The 22,030-nt window shown below is 36.3% G+C and overlaps 1 protein-coding gene across 1 annotated transcript; it reads right to left on the minus strand.

The window, feature by feature from the left end:
* Positions 1 to 461: 461 nt before the first annotated feature.
* LOC131044521 (protein arginine N-methyltransferase 2) lies at positions 462 to 21,602 on the minus strand. The gene is made up of 3 exons (XM_057977863.2): positions 21,027 to 21,602; positions 15,633 to 16,028; positions 462 to 971 (listed from the first exon to the last, which is right to left on the minus strand). Exons 1-3 carry the CDS (start codon positions 21,343 to 21,345, stop codon positions 664 to 666), a joined length of 1,023 nt encoding a protein of 340 aa, XP_057833846.2. The 5' UTR covers positions 21,346 to 21,602; the 3' UTR covers positions 462 to 663.
* Positions 21,603 to 22,030: the final 428 nt, after the last annotated feature.

Genomic DNA, 22,030 nt, shown 5'->3' on the forward strand with positions numbered 1-22,030 from the left:
CCCCTTAATGATACCTCATGATGCTTTGTGTCATTGTTCAAATTATAAAATCTGGCTTCATTTTAGGTGTTAAATTTTTTTCTCCTTTATCAAACCACCACAATTCAATTATTTTCTCTACTTTAGTATATGGTTTTCTTCTTTCAAATTTGTTTGAGCACTCGTATTCAGTATGCACATTTCTTAAGCAATGATTCTGACATTTCATTTTCCTATTTGACGGAATTCCTAGTCTTGACTAAGTCTCTCAAATTTAATCAGTTCTGAGTCTCCCATTTAATTTCTATCACCATCTCAGAGCCATCATAAAGGTAGCCTAACGGCCAGGCCTGATCCCTGACTAAAAGGATTGATTCAATTTTACACCCTCTGAACCAGGTTGCTAGAACTTATGACTGTTTGCTTACTATTACATGAGCAAGTCTTAACTTTTCCAGAAAAAAAAATTTATAATCATAAAGGAAAAAAACTGCTCAATTTTCATTCTTGGTTATTGTTCAATCCGTCAGTGTACATGCAGAACAACCAATGCTGAAACATAAGTTTTGCAATGCGACAGTTTTTTAATGAGATAAAAAGGGAATAGAAAAATTAAGGAATAAAGGAATGAAGCTCGTGTAAAATTAGCTTCAGAATGACTAAAGTTCAAAAATGCAGATTACATTATTCAGAAGATGCCTGACATACAGGCAAGTAATAGGTATCCAATTGCCAGTATTTTCGCCTGATGCCCTCCCATGTTTTTTCTTCCAAGCAATCTTTTACTGGTAAGGGGATGAACTGAGTAGCATAACCTATATTTGCAAGCTCAAGTGCAACTAGCTGACAATAAACTACATGAAAAAATGCATTATCTGCACATAGACCGTTGAAAAAAGAATAAATGCCTTCACCCTTCAGTAATTTTGGAAGGTACTGGTGGAACTCCTTCATATCTTCGTAATACTCCCCATATGTATCAAAAAATATCCCTACATGAAAAGATAACTTTTTGTAATTAGAGGTGACGGTAAGGAGGTTTCATTGGGCAATTTAGAATAAAGATATGATATTTATTCCCAAAAAACGAAAATATTTGTTTGTTTATTTAAATAATTTCTTTCCTTCTGATCAACATTTTCATATTTTGACAAATCATTTTCCATGTAGAGATAAGAAATGTTTTGACTTCATGAGACATGAAATTGTTACAGGCAATCAAAAGTCGCGCTTAATGACAAGCAAATACAGTTTGTCATTTCATATCCATAATACCAAATGTAACTCTTTCCCGTAGGTCAAATATTTGACTTGTACCAAAATGCAATAGCCAATAAGTAGCTTTCTTAAGCTACTTCCATAGTTACAAATTTTTATTGCAAAATAATTTCACAGTTAATGCAACTATGAATTTCAATTAACATTAAAGATATTATTCCTGGAGGCATAACACTCAATGAAAGCTTTCAGAACTTTGAAATGCAACACCAATGAGAATCCTGATCAAGGTGCCAAAAGGGAGACTACACAAGGCAATAAGCATGGTACCAATGATCAGGGACTAGCTGTAGGCGGTAATGCTGCAAGAGACGTGGGAGGGGAAATCCAGACAAAAGAGTATCTGCACCACTTTATAACCTTCCCCAGAAGTACAAGAGAAATGAAAATGCAAATATTGCAATTACATGACAAGATTCATCACAGGATCTGTATCAACACAATGAAAAAAAGCAGCAACCTGAAGGATAGACAAACTCATGAGTTAAAGGACAAGGAGGCTTTCATAAAGTCCTTGCCTGTAATGAATTTGTATTAAGAACTCTGGAGAAAGAAAAGCAATAGGATTAAAAACTTTGCCTTCAAAAAATCCTGCTAAGAAAGAAATGTTTAAGTTCGCAACACAAGTAGCTACAAGATCAAACAGAAAACAAAACACCTTCAACAAACGAGAGCAGCAAGAAAAGATTCGCTATATTCCTCAAAAGCAAAGAGTACATAATGAATGAAAAAAAGCACGAAGGTTTTCTTTATAAAAAAAAGCATGAGATACCTAATCTGTAATTAGGCAACTAAAAATAGCTCAAAGAAGCCCTAAGTGAGCTTAACCTAAATATAGCATGCCTCCTAAATACAGAAAGCACAAAATGCAAAGATGGGTCCCAACAACTAGGTTTGACGAGGTACCCATGTACAAACAAATCAAATTTCTCACAACCAAAGAAAAAGAAAAAACCACATGGGAAAAAACTTCGCTCCAAGAAAGAGAAAAAGAAATAAATGCACTAGTGAAACAAGGATAGGACTCAATGTGATCCCCCAAAGACTGCTTTTGTCACAGAAGTACAATGAATGTCTCCCCCATGGAAGAGAAAAAAAGAGGATAGGAATCCCCCCAATAAAGAAGTAACTCCCATGCCAATTATGAAAACCTGAAGACATATCAAGAACCATTGCCTGCAAAAAACATTTCCCCCCTTACGAAGAAACAAATCCTATGGTGATTGGAGAAGCCATTCCCCTAAACTAGAAAAATCAAAAATCCAAATCCAAATGATGTGTGCCTTCGGAAATTGCTCAAATGTCCTCGTGGTGGAATGAGATGTTGTCAATCCAAAAACCTATAAAGACTGATGTAGAACAAGTTCCATTGGCAATGAAGATGGACTAACAACACTAATGAGGTTGTCGACAAAGAGGATATGAATGCCCTCAAAATAATCCTCCAAATTTGCAATGTGAGACTCCACAAACAAAGATGATATGTTTGCAAGATACGAATCCCAAGTAGCCATGTCTGGAAGCAATGAAGTTGGGCTAACAACACTGATGAGGCTGCCAAAAAAGAGAATATGAATGTCCACAAAATAATCATTCAAATCTACAATATGAGACTCCACAAACAAGGATGATATATCTGCAAGATACGAATCCCAAGAGGCTATGTCTGGAAGATGAATGTCTTGTACTAAATCAATGGGGGCCATACAAGTGCCAAGGCCAAGCTGATCAAGAACAAAAAAAAATGTAGATGGGGTCTCAATATGAGTAGGAACTAAGAGACAAGCCTCTAATCCATCAAAAACATGATAGAGTTACGATATACTCGAGCATCTCAAAAATATCATTATCATAGGGTATGCAATTTGCATATGCAAGGGGAATGAGACAATCTATTACAAGATCCTTTGGGAATGGAGAGACATGAGGTTCTCCATAGACATCCCAAAGGCGAGTCCAAAGTGTGTGGAGATAATCAACATCTGCGGATAAAGAACACATAGCATTTAAATCAACACTAGACAAGATAACTCCTACAACATGGTCAATGATAATCCTCCAAGCATAGCTACCCCTCAGTGTGGCTGGTATAGGAGTCCATATAGATAAGGCAAAAAATCAAGCCACCTAAGATGTGTCAAGATGCCGTGTTGCCAAGACTCATAATTACTCTTTGCTAGGATGGCAATAGAAGGATGAATAGAAAAACCCATAATACCTCCTCAAATGAAAAAATCAAACCCCAATAACCTTAGTGCATGTAAATCAAATAAAATAAAGTCATCTACCACAAATAGATCTTTTCCAGGTGCCAAAACGTCTAAATAATTGACTAGAATGTGAAAACACAAAAATCTAAATCAAATGTATCTGGAGCATATTTTGGAAAATAAGCATGAATGGATCTAAAGAGCTCTGAAATACCTTTTCAATTCCGCAAGAATCACGAAAATTGGAAATTATGATAAAAAATTATGAACTCGAAAGCAGAAAATGAAAATATAACTTTAACTAAGGATAAAAAATATCAAGAGTAAAATCTAAAAATAAGACCTGCACCATTGGATGCAGCTCAAAACCAACTTTCCAATGATATCTCATTCACCCAATTTTGACACTATATTCAAAAGTTGGAGCTGATTTACCAAAACGGGTCAAAAAAGCCAAAAGGGGGACCTAGATGGAAAATTATGTCTGATGAATATTCTCTAAACAGCTAGTGACAAATATTCTCTAAATGGCAATAGAATATTCTCTGAGCGACTGTGTTAGAGCCAGTTATGCCATATAGACGACTTTTTTGGAAAACATGCCCACAAAAAAATTGCCCAAAAAAGTCAACTACTCAAATTTTGGCAATTGAACAGTCAATTCTTAGGTTTTTGGCCACTCCAGATGCAATGGTGAAGTCCATTTTGCTCCAAGATGCACCATTTTTTTGGCCCCTACAAATGTGATTGCAAAGTCTGTTTAATCCAAAGTGAACAAAAAAATTGCCCACTTCTAGGTCCCACAAAAAGAAGAGCTAAAAAAGCTAGATCTAGTGATCTTATAACTTTTTTGAGAAAAGAAACTCACAAAGATTGACAAGGGGTTTGCTGAATCCATGCTCTCATACCATATTGAAGTTTGCAACACAAAAAACCTTCCACAAACGAAAGCAGCAAGAAAAGATTTGCTATATTCCTCAAATGCAAAGAGTATAGAATGAATAAAAAAAGCATGAAGATTTTTTGAGAAAAGAAACTCACAAAGATTGACAAGGGGTTTGCTGAATCCATGCTCTCATACCATATTGAAGTTTGCAACACAAAAAACCTTCCACAAACGAAAGCAGCAAGAAAAGATTTGCTATATTCCTCAAATGCAAAGAGTATAGAATGAATTAAAAAAAGCATGAAGATTTTTTGAGAAAAGAAACTTACAAAGATTGACAAGGGGTTTGCTGAATCCATGCTCTTATACCATATTGAAGTTTGAAACACAAAAGACCTTACACAACCGAGAGCAGCAAGAAAAGATTTTCTATAATCCTCAAATGCAAAGAGTATAGAATGAATTAAAAAAAAGCATTAAGGTTTTTTTTTATATACAAAGGAAAGAGAAACCTAATCTATAATTAGGGAACTGAAATAGCTCAAAGAAGCCCTAAGTGAGCTTAACCTAAATACAGCTGCACTAATAGGAAAAACCCCATACTGATTTAAACTATGATGACAAAACAGAAGCTATATATAATGGCATCTCGTAATCCCACAGAGGAGAATCCTAGAAAGCAAATGGAATCAGCAGACCATTTATCACAAGATACAGCCGATCACTTTCTGAATTGAAAGAGAGTCCCTTTAATCTGTTCTGAAAGCAAATGAGAAGCAGTGGGATAATACACAAGAAAAATCAGATTGGCTGAATGCTGAGAACATGTTTCTTGAGAATCATAATAAGAAATTGATCATCCTAGAAAGCAAATGGAATCAGCAGACCATTTATCACAAGATACAGCCGATCACTTTCTGAATTGAAAGCAAGTCCCTTTTAAATCTATTCTGAAAGCAAATGAGAAGCAGTCAGATAATACACAAGAAAAATCAGATTGGCTGAATGCTGAGAACATGTTTCTTGAGAATCATAATAAGAAATTGATCCAGGTGTCATCTGTGACGTCTGTATCAATTTATTAACCATCACTGCAAATCTCAGAGACATTCTTAGGCTATGACACATATTCAAGAGATTTTAGGAGGAATAGGAAACATTGCAATCTATAAAGGATGAGCTTTGCAGTTTCTACAAAAAATACCAAAGTGAATTCACTTCATTCAAATAATTCCTTGATCAAGATATTGGCACCCAAGATTTGACAGTTACAGGTGTAGATCAAATGATGGAAAGATGCTTTGATGAACAGAAGAGATAATTCAAGATTGCCAACCTCTGTTCTTGATGCCAGAAAAGGACAGTATTTCCTTTACTTTCTCAGAATTTTCAGCCATACACAAACTTGCTATTACCTCATAATTCAATTTTACAATTTTGTAATATAGTTGGGATTCTAATCTCATTATTTGATTGTGTTTATTTAATTGAAAGCACTACCTTATACTCTTATCATCTGTCCATGCCTTTCAGACATTTTTATATAGATGAAAGTACAAAGGATGCATTCAAAACTCGGAACTCCAAAACAAAAATTTCTATTTCATGTACAACATGCTAGTTTGCGCATTTGTGAGTATAACTCCAATCTTTACATTAATGTCTCAAGTCTATGACTAGAAATAAATGGAAGCTACCATTTATAGTGGAGGGGTAAAATTAGAATGCTAAAAACTACCCTGGAAATTCCATAGACCTATTTCCAGGATAACAGTAAAATCGATATTGTTTGTGTAACATGGTCTACAGATAATGAAGCCTGCATTGAGGAGCAGGGCTCCCAGGCTTAAGGCATGGCATGAGGAGAAAACCTAAGGAAAGAAAGATCTATAAATGTCCACAGTGACAAAGTAAGTCAATAGGTGTAATGTCCCCTTTCCATTAATTCATCCTGCAGCATTCCAGAAGCCCATCCTTCAATTTTCCCAAAAGGCTTGAGGAAAAGATCTCTTTATAGGGGGGTTACAGTTTGGGAAAATTGGCAATAACAAATGAATAATATTTAATGGCATTTTCTGCTTAATTTCCTCACTTTCTGACAGTGCATTATGGAAGTAAGTCAAAAGGGGGGTTACAGTTTGGGAAAATTGGCAATAACAAATGAATAATATTTAATGGCATTTTCTGCTTAATTTCCTCACTTTCTGACAGTGCATTATGGAAGTTACAATTTGGCTTTACGGAGAGGGCAATTATGCTATCAGAGTGAAGGTGCTGAGTTATGATAGCATTTTGACTTGAATAGCATAAAAGTCCACAGTGACAAAGTAAGTCAATAGGTGTTATGTCCCCTTTCCATTAATTCATCCTGCAGCATTTCAGAAGCCCATTCCTTCAATTTTCCCAAAAGGCTTGAGGAAAAGATCTCTTTATAGGGGGGTTACAGTTTGGGAAAATTGGCAATAACAAATGAATAATATTTAATGGCATTTTCTGCTTAATTTCGTCACTTTCTGACAGTGCATTATGGAAGTTACAATTTGGCTGTACGGAGAGGGCTATTATGCTATCGGAGTGAAGGTGTTATGATAGCATTTTGACTTGAAAAGCATTTGCTATTCTGGGAATGCAGTCAAGTTATGGTTGCACTAGGATTTGAACCCTTTGTACCATAAAATGAGGGATTTGGCTGTTAGAAGTGTTTCCCTTTCTGCTGTTAATTTGCACACCAATGTTCTGTAGCTGATTTTGTTGGTTGTAATTAGGGCTGGCGGATTCCAATTGCCTTGGGCAACATTGGAATCCGCCTCCTTAATATATAGGGCCTGGCCCAATACCTTTCGGTGCACCCAAAAAGGTTCCATGCTTCACTTAAACCCTTCACGCCTCCTTGATAGGGCCGACCCTAGCTAATAAGGAATTAATATAATTAATTAAGTTAAAAGAAGGCCGACATGTTAAAAGGAATAAGTCTCCTATAAATGTGGCATTTGCTTCTCATTATCACAACACAATAACAAGCAGATGAAAAGTATTTTTCGGTGAAAAGAGAATTCCATATTCAGGGATCTGGCAACCAGCAAACTACTCTAGATAGCAGCAATAGACAGCGAACTCCATTAGGCAACTTCAGATCCTCAATAGCAGCCTGCGAACTTCATCAGACATCTGCAGATCCATAATTAAAGGCAGCGAACTTCAGATCCCCAACAGCAGCCAGCGAACTTCATCAAGACATCTGCAGATCCATAATTAAAGGCAGCGAACTTCATAAGAGGCTACAGATCATATGTAATGTCCAGTTGAATTAAAATCATAATCAGATCTGAGGATCCTTTGGCTGGGTTTTTCCTCCTAGGAGGTTTTCCCAGGGTAACTGTGTTTTGTCTTTTGCATTTCATTTCCTTTATTATGCTTAAGTCTGGAAAACAATAAGCTAATTAACCTTATTCTAATTTTCTGAGTTTTATTCAATCTGAAAGTACCAAATTTAACATGGTATCAGAGCTAATTGGTTAGATCAATCTTCAGATTTAAAATTCAGTACACTTTTATTTCCAGATTGCTGTAGCTTTTGCAGATCAGGTCAATGGGGCTGAAAGTTGAAGATAGGCTTGATGGGAATCTAAATTTTACTGCATGGAAAGTTCGAATCAAGTTGGCTCTTGAGGAAGAAGATCTTCTCCAATTCATTGAAGCGAAAGAGCTAACCGAGCCTTCAGATGTAGCTGAGTTGAAACAATTCAAAAGGGATGCTATCAAAGCCAGGAAGATTCTCATTGATTCAGTCAAAGACCACCTCGTCACCTCTATTGCTTCATTCATCACTGCAAGGGAAATGTTCAGCCACCTACAAGGTACATATGAAATTAACAATCTTAGTAGGGCAATTACATTAAGACAACAACTACTTAATATCAAAATGGCTAAAGAAGATTCTGTTATTTCCTACTTCATAAAAATTTCAAAACTAAAGAATCAGATAGGTTTAATTGGCCATAACATGGAAGATAAAGACCTTGTCATGATTGCCCTTAATGGTCTTCCTCACTCTTGGGAGTCATTTATCCAAACCGTAAGTGGTCGGTCGGAGTTACCTTCTCTTGATCGCCTTAAGAATGATTGCATCCAAGAAGAGTCTCGCCTCTTCTCAAGGAGTCAATCCAAGAGCCCCCATGTAGATGAACATCACATGCTTGCAGCTCAATGCAAGAAAAGGGGAAATTGGAATCAACCTTATCCTAAAAGAAATAGGGATTCCAGATCCTTTAGTTCCCATCACCCTTGGAAGAAACCAAGAGATACCTCGCGTGTGCAATGTTTTAGATGTGACAAATTCGGTCATTATGCTAAAGAATGTCAGTTTAACCCTAACCAAAGTGAAGCAAACCTAAATGAAGTCTCAGAACAAAATAATGACTTCTTATTCATCTCCGCTCTATCTAGCAGTGTACCATCAGATAGCAATACATGGTTGATTGACAATGGTGCATCCAGACATATCACAGGTTACTGCGATCATCTTTCAGGCCTAGTAGAAAAGGATACTAGCCTTCACGTGGTAATTGGTGATGACGCTCGTTATTCGGTAAGAGGTTCTGGCTCTACTTCTCTAAAATTAGATTCTGGTATTTCTTTGCATCTTAGTGATATACTGTTTGTTCCTGGAATTAAAAGAAACCTAATTTCCATTTCTGCTCTAGAAGATAAAGGTTATCAAATTGCATTTTCTGAAGGAAAAGTTCTTGCTTGGCCTAAGAAAGATAGTTTTAAATCTGCTCGTATAATTGGCCATAGATATGATAGTCTTTATAAGCTCTCTACTAACCCTATTCAAGCCCTCATTAATGAGGCCCCGGAATCATGTGAACTATGGCATAGAAGACTTGGACATCTACATTATCAAGCCCTTCCATCCCTTGAAAGGTTAGTCAAAGGTATGCCTAAACTCAATCAAATTCATGATAACACTTGTAAAGGTTGTGCTATTGGTAAGAATGTTAAAAGTCCATTTCATAAAAGTGAAAATAGAGCTAAAGACAAACTAGAACTTGTTCGCTCTGATTTATGTGGTCCTATGTCTATAGCATCTCCTAGTGGATTCCTTTATTATGTAATCTTCATAGATGATTTCTCTAGGAAAACTTGGATCTACTTCTTGAAATCTAAAGAATCCGATGAAGTCTTAAGTAAATTTAAGGAGTTTAAAGCATTAACTGAAAACCTCTCTGGTAAAAGAATCAAATGTTTAAGATCTGACAATGGAGGTGAGTACACCTCCGGTAGCTTTCATGATTTTTGTGTTGAGTCAGGAATTAAGAGGGAGTTTTGTGTTCCATACAATCCTCAACAAAATGGTGTCGCTGAAAGAAAGAATAGGACCATTGTGGAGGCTGCAAAGGCTATGATCCACGATCAAGACTTGCAGACTTTCCTATGGGCTGAGGCTTCTAGAACAGCAGTATATATCCAAAACATATGTCCTCATCGTGCTCTAAAGAACATGACCCCGGAAGAAGCCTTCACGGGATTCAAACCAGACATTAGTCACCTCAGGATCTTTGGAAGTCCCGTCTATGTTCATGTGCCCAAGGAAAAGCGATCAAAGTTAGAACCCTCTCGAAAGAAAGGCATGCTAGTCGGATACAGTGAATCCTCCAAAGCATTCAGGATTTACATCCCAGGCCAAAGGTATGTTGAGGTAAGTAGGGATGTTAAATTTGAAGAAGACATTGCGTTTAAGAAATCGAAAGGATCCTGTGCTATTGATGAATCTAATGATAATCAAAATATAAAAGTTGATACTAACCCTGAGATTCAGAGGGAGCAAGTTGAACCTCCACCTCAAGATGATCATGATGATCCTCCAAAACCCATGAATCCCACTGATATTCCTAGTGACATTGTCGTTACCAAGAAGAGACCACTTTGGATAAGAAACACTATTCAAGAAGCTGAAAGATTTGCTGCTCCAAGTGGCACCTTCCGTGAAACTAAGAGACCTCAGGTATTTTCCAACTATGTTTCTTTAATGTGTAATCTCATTGAAACTGAACCTTGCAATGTTGAAGAAGCCTTAAGCCATCATGCCTGGAAGCTTGCTATGGATGAAGAATATCAGTCTATCATCAAGAATGATGTATGGGACCTTGTGCCCAAACCCAAAGGTAAGTTTGTTGTTTCCTCTAAATGGTTATTTAAAATTAAACATAATGCTGATGGTAGTATTGAAAAATATAAAGCTAGATTTGTAGCGCGTGGTTTTTCCCAAAAGGAAGGCATAGACTATGAAGAAACATTTGCTCCTGTTGCTAGATATACTTCCATTAGAACAATTATTGCTATTGCTGCTTCTAAGGGTTGGAAACTTCATCAGATGGATGTTAAGACTGCCTTTCTCGATGGTGTCATTGAGGAAGAAGTCTACATTGAGCAACCTGAGGGATATGAGATTCAGGATAGATTAACCCATGTGTGCAGGTTAAAGAAAGCTCTGTATGGTCTTAAACAAGCTCCTCGTGCTTGGTATGAAAGAATTGATAAATATTTGCTAAGTCTAGGCTTTTGTAAAAATGATGCTGACCCTAACATTTACTTTAAAGTAGCCAATGATGAAATGCTAATTCTAGTTCTTTATGTGGATGACTTATTTCTGACTGGTAAAGATGAACTCATTATTAGATGCAAGAAAGAATTAGCTTCAGAATTTGAAATGAAAGATTTAGGCCTAATGCATTATTTTCTAGGTCTAGAAGTATGGCAAAGATCTAACGAAATCTTTCTAAGTCAAGGAAAGTATACTATTGACATTTTGAAAAGATTTAGATTGATGGATTGTAAACCAATGTCTACTCCTATGGAATCTAACTTAAAGAAGTTAAGTGTTTCTGCAGCTAACTCTGAATTTGCAGATCCATCTGAGTACCGGTAGTTGATTGGATCACTGATGTATCTAGTTAACACCAGACCAGACATATGTTTTGCTGTGAATGCTCTCAGTCAATTCATGAGTTTGCCCAAGCATGTTCACCTTGTTGCAACCAAGCATATTCTAAGATACTTACGGGGCACAGTTGGCTTTGGGCTGAAGTATCCACGTAACACTCCAATAACCTTGGAAGGTTATTCTGATGCAAACTGGGCTGGAAGCGTCAAAGACAGGAAAAGCACCTCCGGTATTTGTTTCAGCTTGGGTTCTGCAGTGATCTCTTGGGCCTGCAGAAAACAATCCTCAGTGGCATTGAGTATTGCTGAAGCTGAGTATATTGCAGCAAGTGTAGCATCCAGAGAAGCAGTGTGGCTTCGCAAGCTTCTTGCTGGACTGTTTGGTCAGCCATGGGACCCTACAGTTATTCACTGTGATAACCAGAGTTGTATTAAAATGTCTATCAATCCAGTGTTTCATGACAGGTGAAAACATGTGGAAACCCATTATCATTTTATTCGGGATATGGTGCAAAGGGGTGCCATTCAGCTGAAATACGTCAGCACTGATGAGCAGGTTGCAGATATCCTTACCAAGCCTCTATCCAAAGCAAAGTTTGTGTACTTCAGGGATAGACTTGGTATTGTGGAAAATGAAACTCCGATTGAGAGGGAGTCTCAATTTCAGTGATACTTTGTATTGTATAAAACCACCCTCTGCGGGCAATGTAAGGTGGTATTGTAAACTTCTCAGGGAGAAGTATAATTCTTAACCATCCTCTACGGGCAATGTAAGATGGTATTGTAAATGTTAACCACCCTCTGCGGGCAATGTAAGGTGGTATTGTAAACTTCTCAGGGAGAAGTATAATTCTTAACCATCCTCTGCGAGCAATGTAAGATGGTATTGTAAATGTTAACCACCCTCTGCAGGCAATGTAAGGTGGTATTGTAACCTTTTGACCATCCTCTGCGAGCAATGTAAGATGGTAGAAAAGGATCCTCTCCACCCTCTGTGAGCAATGCAAGGTGGATCCAATCTATGCTTGTGTGCAAGCTGGAAGATTATGATTATGATTCTATTCCCTAATTAAGAGGGAGTGTTGGTTGTAATTAGGGCTGGCGGATTCCAATTGCCTTGGGCAACATTGGAATCCGCCTCCTTAATATATAGGGCCTGGCCCAATACCTTTCGGTGCACCCAAAAAGGTTCCACGCTTCACTTAAACCCTTCACGCCTCCTTGATAGGGCCGACCCTAGCTAATAAGGAATTAATATAATTAATTAAGTTAAAAGAAGGCCGACATGTTAAAAGGAATAAGTCTCCTATAAATGTGGCATTTGCTTCTCATTATCACAACACAATAACAAGCAGATGAAAAGTATTTTTCGGTGAAAAGTGAATTCCATATTCAGGGATCTGGCAACCAGCGAACTACTCTAGATAGCAGTAGTAGACAGCGAACTCCATTAGGCAACTTCAGATCCTCAATAGCAGCCTGCGAACTTCATCAGACATCTGCAGATCCATAATTAAAGGCAGCGAACTTCAGATCCCCAACAGCAGCCAGCGAACTTCATCAAGACATCTGCAGATCCATAATTAAAGGCAGCGAACTTCATAAGAGGCTACAGACCATATGTAATGTCCAGTTGAATTAAAATCATAATCAGATCTGAGAATCCTTTGGCTGGGTTTTTCCTCCTAGGAGGTTTTCCCAGGGTAACTGTGTTTTGTCTTTTGCATTTCATTTCCTTTATTATGCTTAAGTCTGGAAAACAATAAGCTAATTAACCTTATTCTAATTTTCTGAGTTTTATTCAATCTGAAAGTACCAAATTTAACAGATTTGAGGACAAAATCCCTCGAATCTCAAAATCACAAGACAAAACCCCATTGACTCCCTTTGGCAGTCTCATCTAGAAGCTACAAATGTGTTGAACACATTCTCTTTCTTCATTTTTGGTGAGTCTTTGGTGGCCTGTTACAGCTGTGCACAGTACACAGTCAATCAATTTTAGAGAATTGTTGTTCTGCTTTCCTTTCAACAAATCTGCTGCAATCCTCTCTTCTATAGGCTTGAGATTTTTGCATTTTTTGGCCTCTTGCAGAAGCAAACCATCCATGCAAAATAGTTGGAAATCCTACAACTCCACTTAGATTTGACAAGCTCGATCTTCCTTGGGTGCGCCCTTGTTTGATCAGTCTTTTCAGGTCTTTGCAACATGCAGATAAGTATCTGCCATATTCTTATGGCTGTGAATTTTCTTGAATCAAAATGAAAAAAAGGCAGGCAATTTTTTAAATGATCTTTACAAAAACCCTTATGACACTTATTGCTGATTTTATTATTTTAATCTTCATTCAAGTTTGACATTAGAGTACCATTTTTATTTTTAATGGTGGCTTTGCTTATCATATGTATCAGTATGCTATGCAGTATTCTGAACTTTATTCTTGTTTTAAAGCTGCAAATATGTATGCATTTAAGATTTTTATACATTTTTTGCATGGACAAAAGCCAACCCCGCAAAAACATTATGCACAAGCATAACTGAACGCAGACCAGTAACTTAGCTTATTTTTATATATTTAAAAAAAATTATTTATTTACTGCACCTGCACCGAACCCGGGGTCAAAATCATCAAATACCCAACACAAAGCTGTTACTTAGCCTAAAACCTGCCATAATGACAACTCTTTATGATGGCTCTTGACAGCTACTGCCTGGCCATGTCTGTGATCACCTATGCCCTGTAGTTTGTTGGATTGGTGGTAGATAGTCAAGAGCTTGATCAAATATATAAGGAGACTGAAAACATTCGATCAACATTGAGATTTCGACTTAAGTACTATATGCCTCATTCTTTGACTAGATGAAACCAACTTTTTTTTTTTGCTTCGAGTTGAAGGGTATAATGAGCTTCACTTTGCCCCTTGAGATTTTGAGTCATGCATAACTCACAATCTCTAGCAGACTTCAAGACATAAACAGAATGATGTGGACTGAAATTTCATTTTTCTAAAACTATTGTGTGCCCCTAACAGCTTTCCCAAAGCTACAACTGATAAAGAAATCATCAGTTTCCTAAAGATTATTAAAAGGGCCTAAAAACTTCTCCATGCACCAGGACCTGACTATTATGGCAATACTGTTACACAAGTTGCGGATGGACATGAATAATAACCAATTATGACTGGATATTTGGTGGGGAGGCACACACACACACAGAGTGAGAACACAAATGTAAAGTGGTTGAAAATACCCATCCATTTTAACAAGGTTAAGTTTTCTTTTTTGTCCCTCTTATAATTTTATGTGAAGGAGGGCATTTATACACTCTGCTCATAGATAGAGAGGAAAAGCAATATTACAACGTAAACTGTCTGTGTGTGTGTAAGGGAGAGAGAGATGAATGTCCCATTCTTCTTTTTTGGTTCCTCTTTTAATTTTATATAAAGGAGGGTATTTATGTAAGCTACCCATAGGAAGAAGGGAAAAGCCAGAGAGAGATCTATTTCAATTCTTCTTTTCAAAAAAGCACAAATGTGGGTCTGAGACAGGAGGTGTCTATTTGAATTCTTATTTAAAAAAAAAACAGAAATGTGAAGGGGTTAACGAGGCTGAGAGAAAGAGGGAGGAGCGGGGGAGAGAGACTTACATTAAAAAGGCCCATCCACATTTGACAAGGTTAAGTTTACAAATGTCCCATTCTTCTTTTTTTCCCTCTTTTTAATTTATATAGATAAGGTCATTTATGAACTCTTCCCATAGGGAAAGGAGAAAAGCAACATTCAAACATGAAAATCCTTGTTCTGTTCTTATTGATATGTAAATAAATTTTTTTTAAAATTAAAAAGTGCAATGATAACATCTGAAGCAACCATGTGCCATAATGCTTATAATGCTATATGTCAACAGAAAATACAGTTTAATAAGAGGGAAAGCAGTTCAGTTCATTCTAATTTTAGCTAAAAAAGAGAGAAATAACAATTGGGCTTAAAAAGAACCATCCATCTTTTAAAAGGTTCAGTTTACAAATGTCATGTGTAAGAAGAGCTCTTAGCTTTTGTCCCTTGATTTTTATAGAAACGAGAGCATTCGTGTGAATTAGACCCATAGGTAAAGGGACCAAATGACAACTCAACGTAACATTTGTGTTTTTTTTTGACATGTTACAAGATGTTTGATTTACAGAAGTTATAAAAAGAAATGCAAGGATTTAAGAATGTTTAAAGTAACAGTATTCTATGATAGCAGACTTTCCTAAAATTAAGCAGCCAGACATAAAATATTAAAATGAACAAAATAGGCAATTTGGATGTAAAGAAGAAGAGAATATCCATGATACCGTCATAAGATTCTAGCTGAGGAAGCACATCTTGCCATCGGCCAAATATGATTTTGACATTGTGCTTGTCTCCCCAACCTGTTGCTTGCATTCGAGCATAAACATCTGGATGAGCCTCAATTATAGTATGAGATGCAGGTTTATATTTCTGTATAGCTGTGTCTACAAGCCCCATACCAAACCCCACATTGAGTATATGCCCACCTTCACCCCCACCACAGACCGCTCGTGCATGGGCCTCCATCAAGGGTTTCTCCCAAGCCATCATGACCCCTTTTCCCTCTTCATCCATCAACCTATCCTCACTGTAGAGTACTCGTTGCTCCAGGTAGTCAGAACTGCAATTACCCTTTTCACGAATTGCTATTCTTCCCAAAACAAGTTCTGCCTGCAGTCCTGCACAATCAATCGGTCATTAATATTTTGATCCATACATTTTTCAATTATATAATCTAAAAAGATTGGCTTAGCACGTATTCTAAGTTACCAGTCCTGGTACTACTTCAGGTTTGTGTTCACCAATTTGAGCAGGTTTTGTCCAAAAAAAACTTGGGGGTCGGATTCATTTTGGGTTCGTCCATACAAAAATATATAAAAATTACACATAAAATATTATTAAAGGAATGTTTATATATGTAATTTTATATGCTTTTGTATGGACAAACCCTATGTGTATGTGTATGTACACGTATACATATGCATATAAATATATATAGATATGTATTTGGTTTGTAATTTTTTCTGGATATGTGCAAACTTTTAACGTTGAGCTTACTTCATTTTGGATGATTTTGACTATAAAAATTCTGTGGTTTATCTGGAAGAAGAGGAACGAAGAGGTTTTCCAGGGCCAAAAAAGGAGCCTTACTGAGTTTAGTAGTGAACTCACCTTCATCTTTATCATTTTGCAGGCATCTTCTATAATAAAATCCTTAAAGACAGGTTTATGATCCTAATCAAAGAAGGTTTAATGACAGCGTATAAAACAGAGGTCAAGAGCAATGAAGCAATAGTCTGCAAAAAATCACGATTATACCCGATTAATCCTATCCTGGAGCTAGTCAATTTATTCCCTGAAAAAATCTCGATTCATGAAAAAAATCGTTGACCAAGCGTTGACCCAATTTTCAAAGATTTTTTGCATTTAAATCACATTAAAATCATGTTAAAAACCCTAAAAATGACAAAAAAGCGAAAAAAATCATTGTAAAAACTTGCAAAACCTTAGAAAAACGAGTGAAATTACTGAATTGATTAGAAATAGGGTTGGTCTGAGACAAAATCAGAGTCAATGTGGAATCAATGTCGAAAAAGTTTGTTATTTTGGCCATTTTCGGGGGGTTCATCATTCCCCACACTTGTTCAAACCCACGAGCTCAACGACCCAACAAAGGTAGAAAGCCCACGAGCTCAATGACCCAATAGGGGTTTGAACCTTGGTGGCTACCTCACCAATGGAGTTTTTCTACCACAACACTAAACGTTCAAAGACATATTTAATATATGTAGATATAGATATATGATTTTTAATTTTTAATTGATATAGTTAATTTTTACTCAAACAAAGACATACAATTCATTATGTGAGCAATATATCTAAAGTGCTCCACGAAATAAATCTGAATGACAACAAACAAGCTTGCATAGTTGTATTAAAAGAGCCTCCAACACACAATCATTAAAATTTGTCTCTACCTAAAATAGTAGTTGCAAGCTAGGTATTGCCAAAACCAGTGGCTTGCTAATCTTTTACTTTAGCTAAACAAATGTCTTTTGTTGAATTCTACCCCATATAAAAGACTTACCAATTGCCATCAGGGAATATAAAGCATTGCAACTATGGAATATGATTTGATAAGCTTTCTCAAATATTGAACTACCCCTAGAAAACTCCTTGCCTCAATCACAATGAAAGTCTTGGACAACTTCAAAATGGCTTCCACTTTTACTAAATTCCTAATGATTGTTGGATCTCTGTCTAATAAATTTTGATCTAAACTACTTCATAGACTTAGCTAATCTTTGATCTCAGACTTAGACAACTATTTGGTGTATTTGGTGACTGCCTTTTTAAAAAGTTAAATGAATATTTGCCTATGTAATCAGCAATATGAATATAAACAACAAAAACCTATTTTCTACAATTCATGGGTTAAACTCCTTGTCTCAATCACAATGAAAGTCTTGGGTCACTTCAAAATGGCTTCCAATTTTACTAAATTCCTAACAATAGTTGGATCTCTGTCTGATAAATTTTGATCTCAGCTACTTCATAGACTTAGCTAATACCCCTAGAAAACTCCTTGCCTCAATCACAATGAAAGTCTTGGATCACTTCAAAATGGCTTCCACTTTTACTAAATTCCTAACAATAGTTGGATCTCAGTCTGATAAATTTTGATCTTAGCTACTTCATAGACTGAGCTAATCTTTGATCTCAGACTTAGACAACTATTTGGTGTATTTGGTGACTGCCCTTTTAAAAAGTTAAATGAATATTTGCCTATGTAATCAGCAATATGAATATAAACAACAAAATCTATTTTCTATAATTTGTGGGTTAAACTCTATTTTATTTACTCTCTATATCTCTATGCTATGGAAATGCCCTTAAGTTTTTTTTAAAAAGTAGTTTGTGTCTATTTTTTTACAAATTTTTACGATTTTTTAAAATCCAATTTCTTACCCATTTTTTCAAAAAATCTTATACATTTTTGGGTTTGCTGATTTTTTCCCCAAATGATTTTTGTTACTATGATATAAAGCATAGCAATTGTGGAATATGATTTGATAATCTTTCTAGAATATTGAATTAACCCTACAAAACTCCTTGCCTCAATCACAATGAAATTCCTGGATCACTTTAAAATGGCTTTCACTTTTACTATTTGTCTGTTAACTTTTGATCTATGTTACTTCATAGACTTAGTTAATATTTGATCTGAATTAGACGAACTATTTGGTTTATTTGGTGATTACCCTCTTACAAAGTTAACTGATTATTTGCCTATGTAATCAGTAATATGAATATAAACAACAAAAAATTATTTTCTACAATTCACGGGTTAAACTCTATTTTATTTGCTCTTTATATCTCTATGCTATGGAAATGCCCTGAAATTATTTAAAAAACAGTTTTGTCTCTTTTTCTACAATTTTTTATGTTTTTTCAAAACCCGATTTTTTCCCGATTTTTTCAAAAAATCTTATACTTTTGGTTTGCCAATTTTTTCCCTAAACGATTTTTGCTACTATGGTCAAGAGTACTCAAAGAAGGTTTAATGACAGCGTATAGAGGTCAAGAGTGCACACTTCTTCCCGCAAGAGAAAGACAATCTCAACCAGAGGGAGCTGGAGAAATTGAACAAGTGTACAAGAAGAAAAAAGATATTGAAAGAGTATATGAAGAAAAAAGATATTGAACAAGTATATGAAGAAAAAAGATACTCCTAAGCCCAATGAACAAGATAATATGCTGCCAGAAACTAAGAGATATAAGTATGAGCCAAATGTGGATCCGGATGATGAAAACTTTCCCCTTATCGGTACATATGACTAATCAGTGTGAATACAGCACCTCTGTTAAAGGCTGTTGATCATTTTGGTCTCTTTTGTGATATGCAGTACACTTAGTATGTATTCTCCTTTTCGATAGTAACTGGTGACATTTTGATGGACTATATGGAGCTCCAGCTCCTTATATTGTAAGACCCTGTTTTGTTCACTATATCAAATGTTCAAAAAAAAATGTATTAATATTCATAATAGTCATATTTGTATTAACATAATCCATCAGTGCCAAGAATATAATGAATCTGTCTTCATGTATTGGAGATTCTTGCTGCTGTGTCAACTGCAAATGTCTCTTCCAGGCTATTGAAGGAGAATTGTAATGAAAAGGGATGGCCTACTCCATTTATCTCTCTGAAGCAGTTCCCTTTTCCCTTGATCAGATAGAGCCATCAACTAGAGATTGGTTTAATGTTATGCTTCTCCCTTTGCTAGTTATGCTGATTTTTAGCCATTCCCACTTAAAAAAAGGCCACTTCTTCCGAATAGCAGGGAAGGGGGTCTGTTCACCTGTTCAGTCTCTGCCACCTCTTGCAGACCATTCAAATCCTTTCCTCAAAATGTGGATACAAAACTCAGGCGACAGGATATAACAGGAAAATACATTTGTGAAAAAGGGATTCCAAAAATAGTTTTAGAAAGCAGAAAATAAGTTTTAAAATGGGCCAAACTGTTGTGGGTTTGCAACAGATTCTGAAAAAATATCAAAATTCTTCATGGGTTCTCCCAGGTTCATCCAGATTGAACCCACACGACAAATCCTAAACCCTAGCCACACCCCTACCTGCACCAGATGAGTATCCGGACCTGAAACGGCTCATACCCAAACCGGCAAGGTAACAGAGACAAACCGGTGACATAAATTTAGAATTTAGGATGTATTTAAATGGAATTAGAGTATAGTGTAAAGGCTATTTTTTTACCAAATTACCAAATATTAGATTTGCCAATCAACAAATCTTCCAGAAAAAAGTATCACCTAGTTTTTACACAAAATGTCAATAAAGTTCTTACATCCGCCCATTGATACATGTATAATAAAAAATCTTATGTTCTTTGTACAGTTATGTGACTAAAGAAGTTTTTCAAAAACTTGCAAAGTCAATGCAAACAAGTCCATCTGACCCAACTCAGGAAACTCTTTACTCAATTAGAACACAAGGCAAAGGAAAAACACCTAAAAGCTATAAAACTGCACCTTCCATCCTCCTTATTTCTGTTTTGAAACTCCCATAAAAGAAAGTACGATTTGCAGGATGGAAAACGACTTTTAGCAATTTTGCATTATTTTGATAAAATTTGCCAATTCCTTTTTGATGAGTTAAAGCTCAAGATGAGTCTGCCAATTCCCACTACCGACCAAATCTAAATACCATATTAGTCCGTAACACACATTCATTTTTTTTTTTTAAAATAAGATGACTCGGCAAAACCAAATATTGCAATTTCACTTTTTTGAAAACAAAACAACGTTTACTGAAATATACCTAGAGTTTAAGGTTTATTCATATAGATTTGGTTGGAGTTCGTACTTAAGTTATATTGAGATAAAAATCAGGTTTAGGGTTCAAGATTTATATTCACATCGCTCGGAAAGAGAGAAGCGAAAACATATTGCCTATTGAGACAATTAAAATGCAGATATATTGGAGATTTGATTTATTGAAATTTCAGATGGGTTTAGGGTTTAAGATTAAATTAACATGTTTCAAAAAAGTAAGCGCTAAAATCATCTACTTTCCTCTGATTGTCTATTTTTTTAGATGGCCTTTGGATAACCCAGAAGAAAGAAAAAAACCTGCATTAAGGAGGAGGTCAAAAAACCTGCATTAAGGAGGAGGTCGAAGGTGTCCTGATGGCCAGCTTCCATGGCGAAATCGCCAGCACAGGAACCAGAGGGATTGAGGGCGTTCCATGGTGCGCCTGTATTTAACAAGCATTCGACAACCTCGCAATGGCCTTGTTTGGCTGCGTGCATAAGCGGTGTGAACCCATCTGAATCGAAGTAGGTTACATCTGCTCCACTCTCTATAAGCTCCTTTACTTTCCCGCAGTCTCCTTCCCTCGTTGCCTTGCAAAGCTCTTCATCTTGCATGCTTGCTTCCTTTACTTCTTCTTGCGTACTTGCTTCCTTCCCTTCCATCTCGATTCCGGTAATACAAGATGTCTAACAGACAAAAAATGGTTTCTGAGATGTTTCTTGTCTAAGGCTTGTCATTAATATCTCAGATTGTTAGTAGTACTGTCTCTAACTTGAGGGTGTTGTCGTGTGGGACGTATAAAATGCTACTTTCAATTCACCTGATCAAAGCCAGTGAAGCCATAACCAGGGACCTTTTCTCTCGACAATCATTACATTTTATCCTCACTCGAATATGAACATAAATTTTTAAGTATGTGACATTCTCAATCAATTTTCAATTTAAATATTCATAAAAGAAAGTATGAACATGTATTTTTAAGTATATGGACATTCTCAATCATTATAAATTGATGTTTCATGTTTGAATCAGCCTCTTAAGAAGTTTGGAGATGCTTTTGGGCTCCATCGGTCAATTTGCCAAGGTTGCCTTCTAGCTCCTTCTTTGTATGTGCTTGTTGCGAAAGGCCTTGGTTACCTATTGGCTCATTCCATTTCTATTGGTCATGTCTGAGGGATTGCCTTCCCGAGTCATCTCACCAGCTTGTCAATGGTCATTTTGTGAATGATACTTTTCTTACACTTGTTGAAGATGAGCACAATGTGAAAGAGGCTCTTCAATGTCTCCAGACTTTCTATTTAGCTTCCGGCTCTACTATTCAATGGCATAAAACCTAATGCAAAGTAA

Source organism: Cryptomeria japonica, chromosome 9, assembly GCF_030272615.1.
Source record: "Cryptomeria japonica chromosome 9, Sugi_1.0, whole genome shotgun sequence".
Taxonomy (NCBI): Eukaryota; Viridiplantae; Streptophyta; class Pinopsida; order Cupressales; family Cupressaceae; genus Cryptomeria; species Cryptomeria japonica.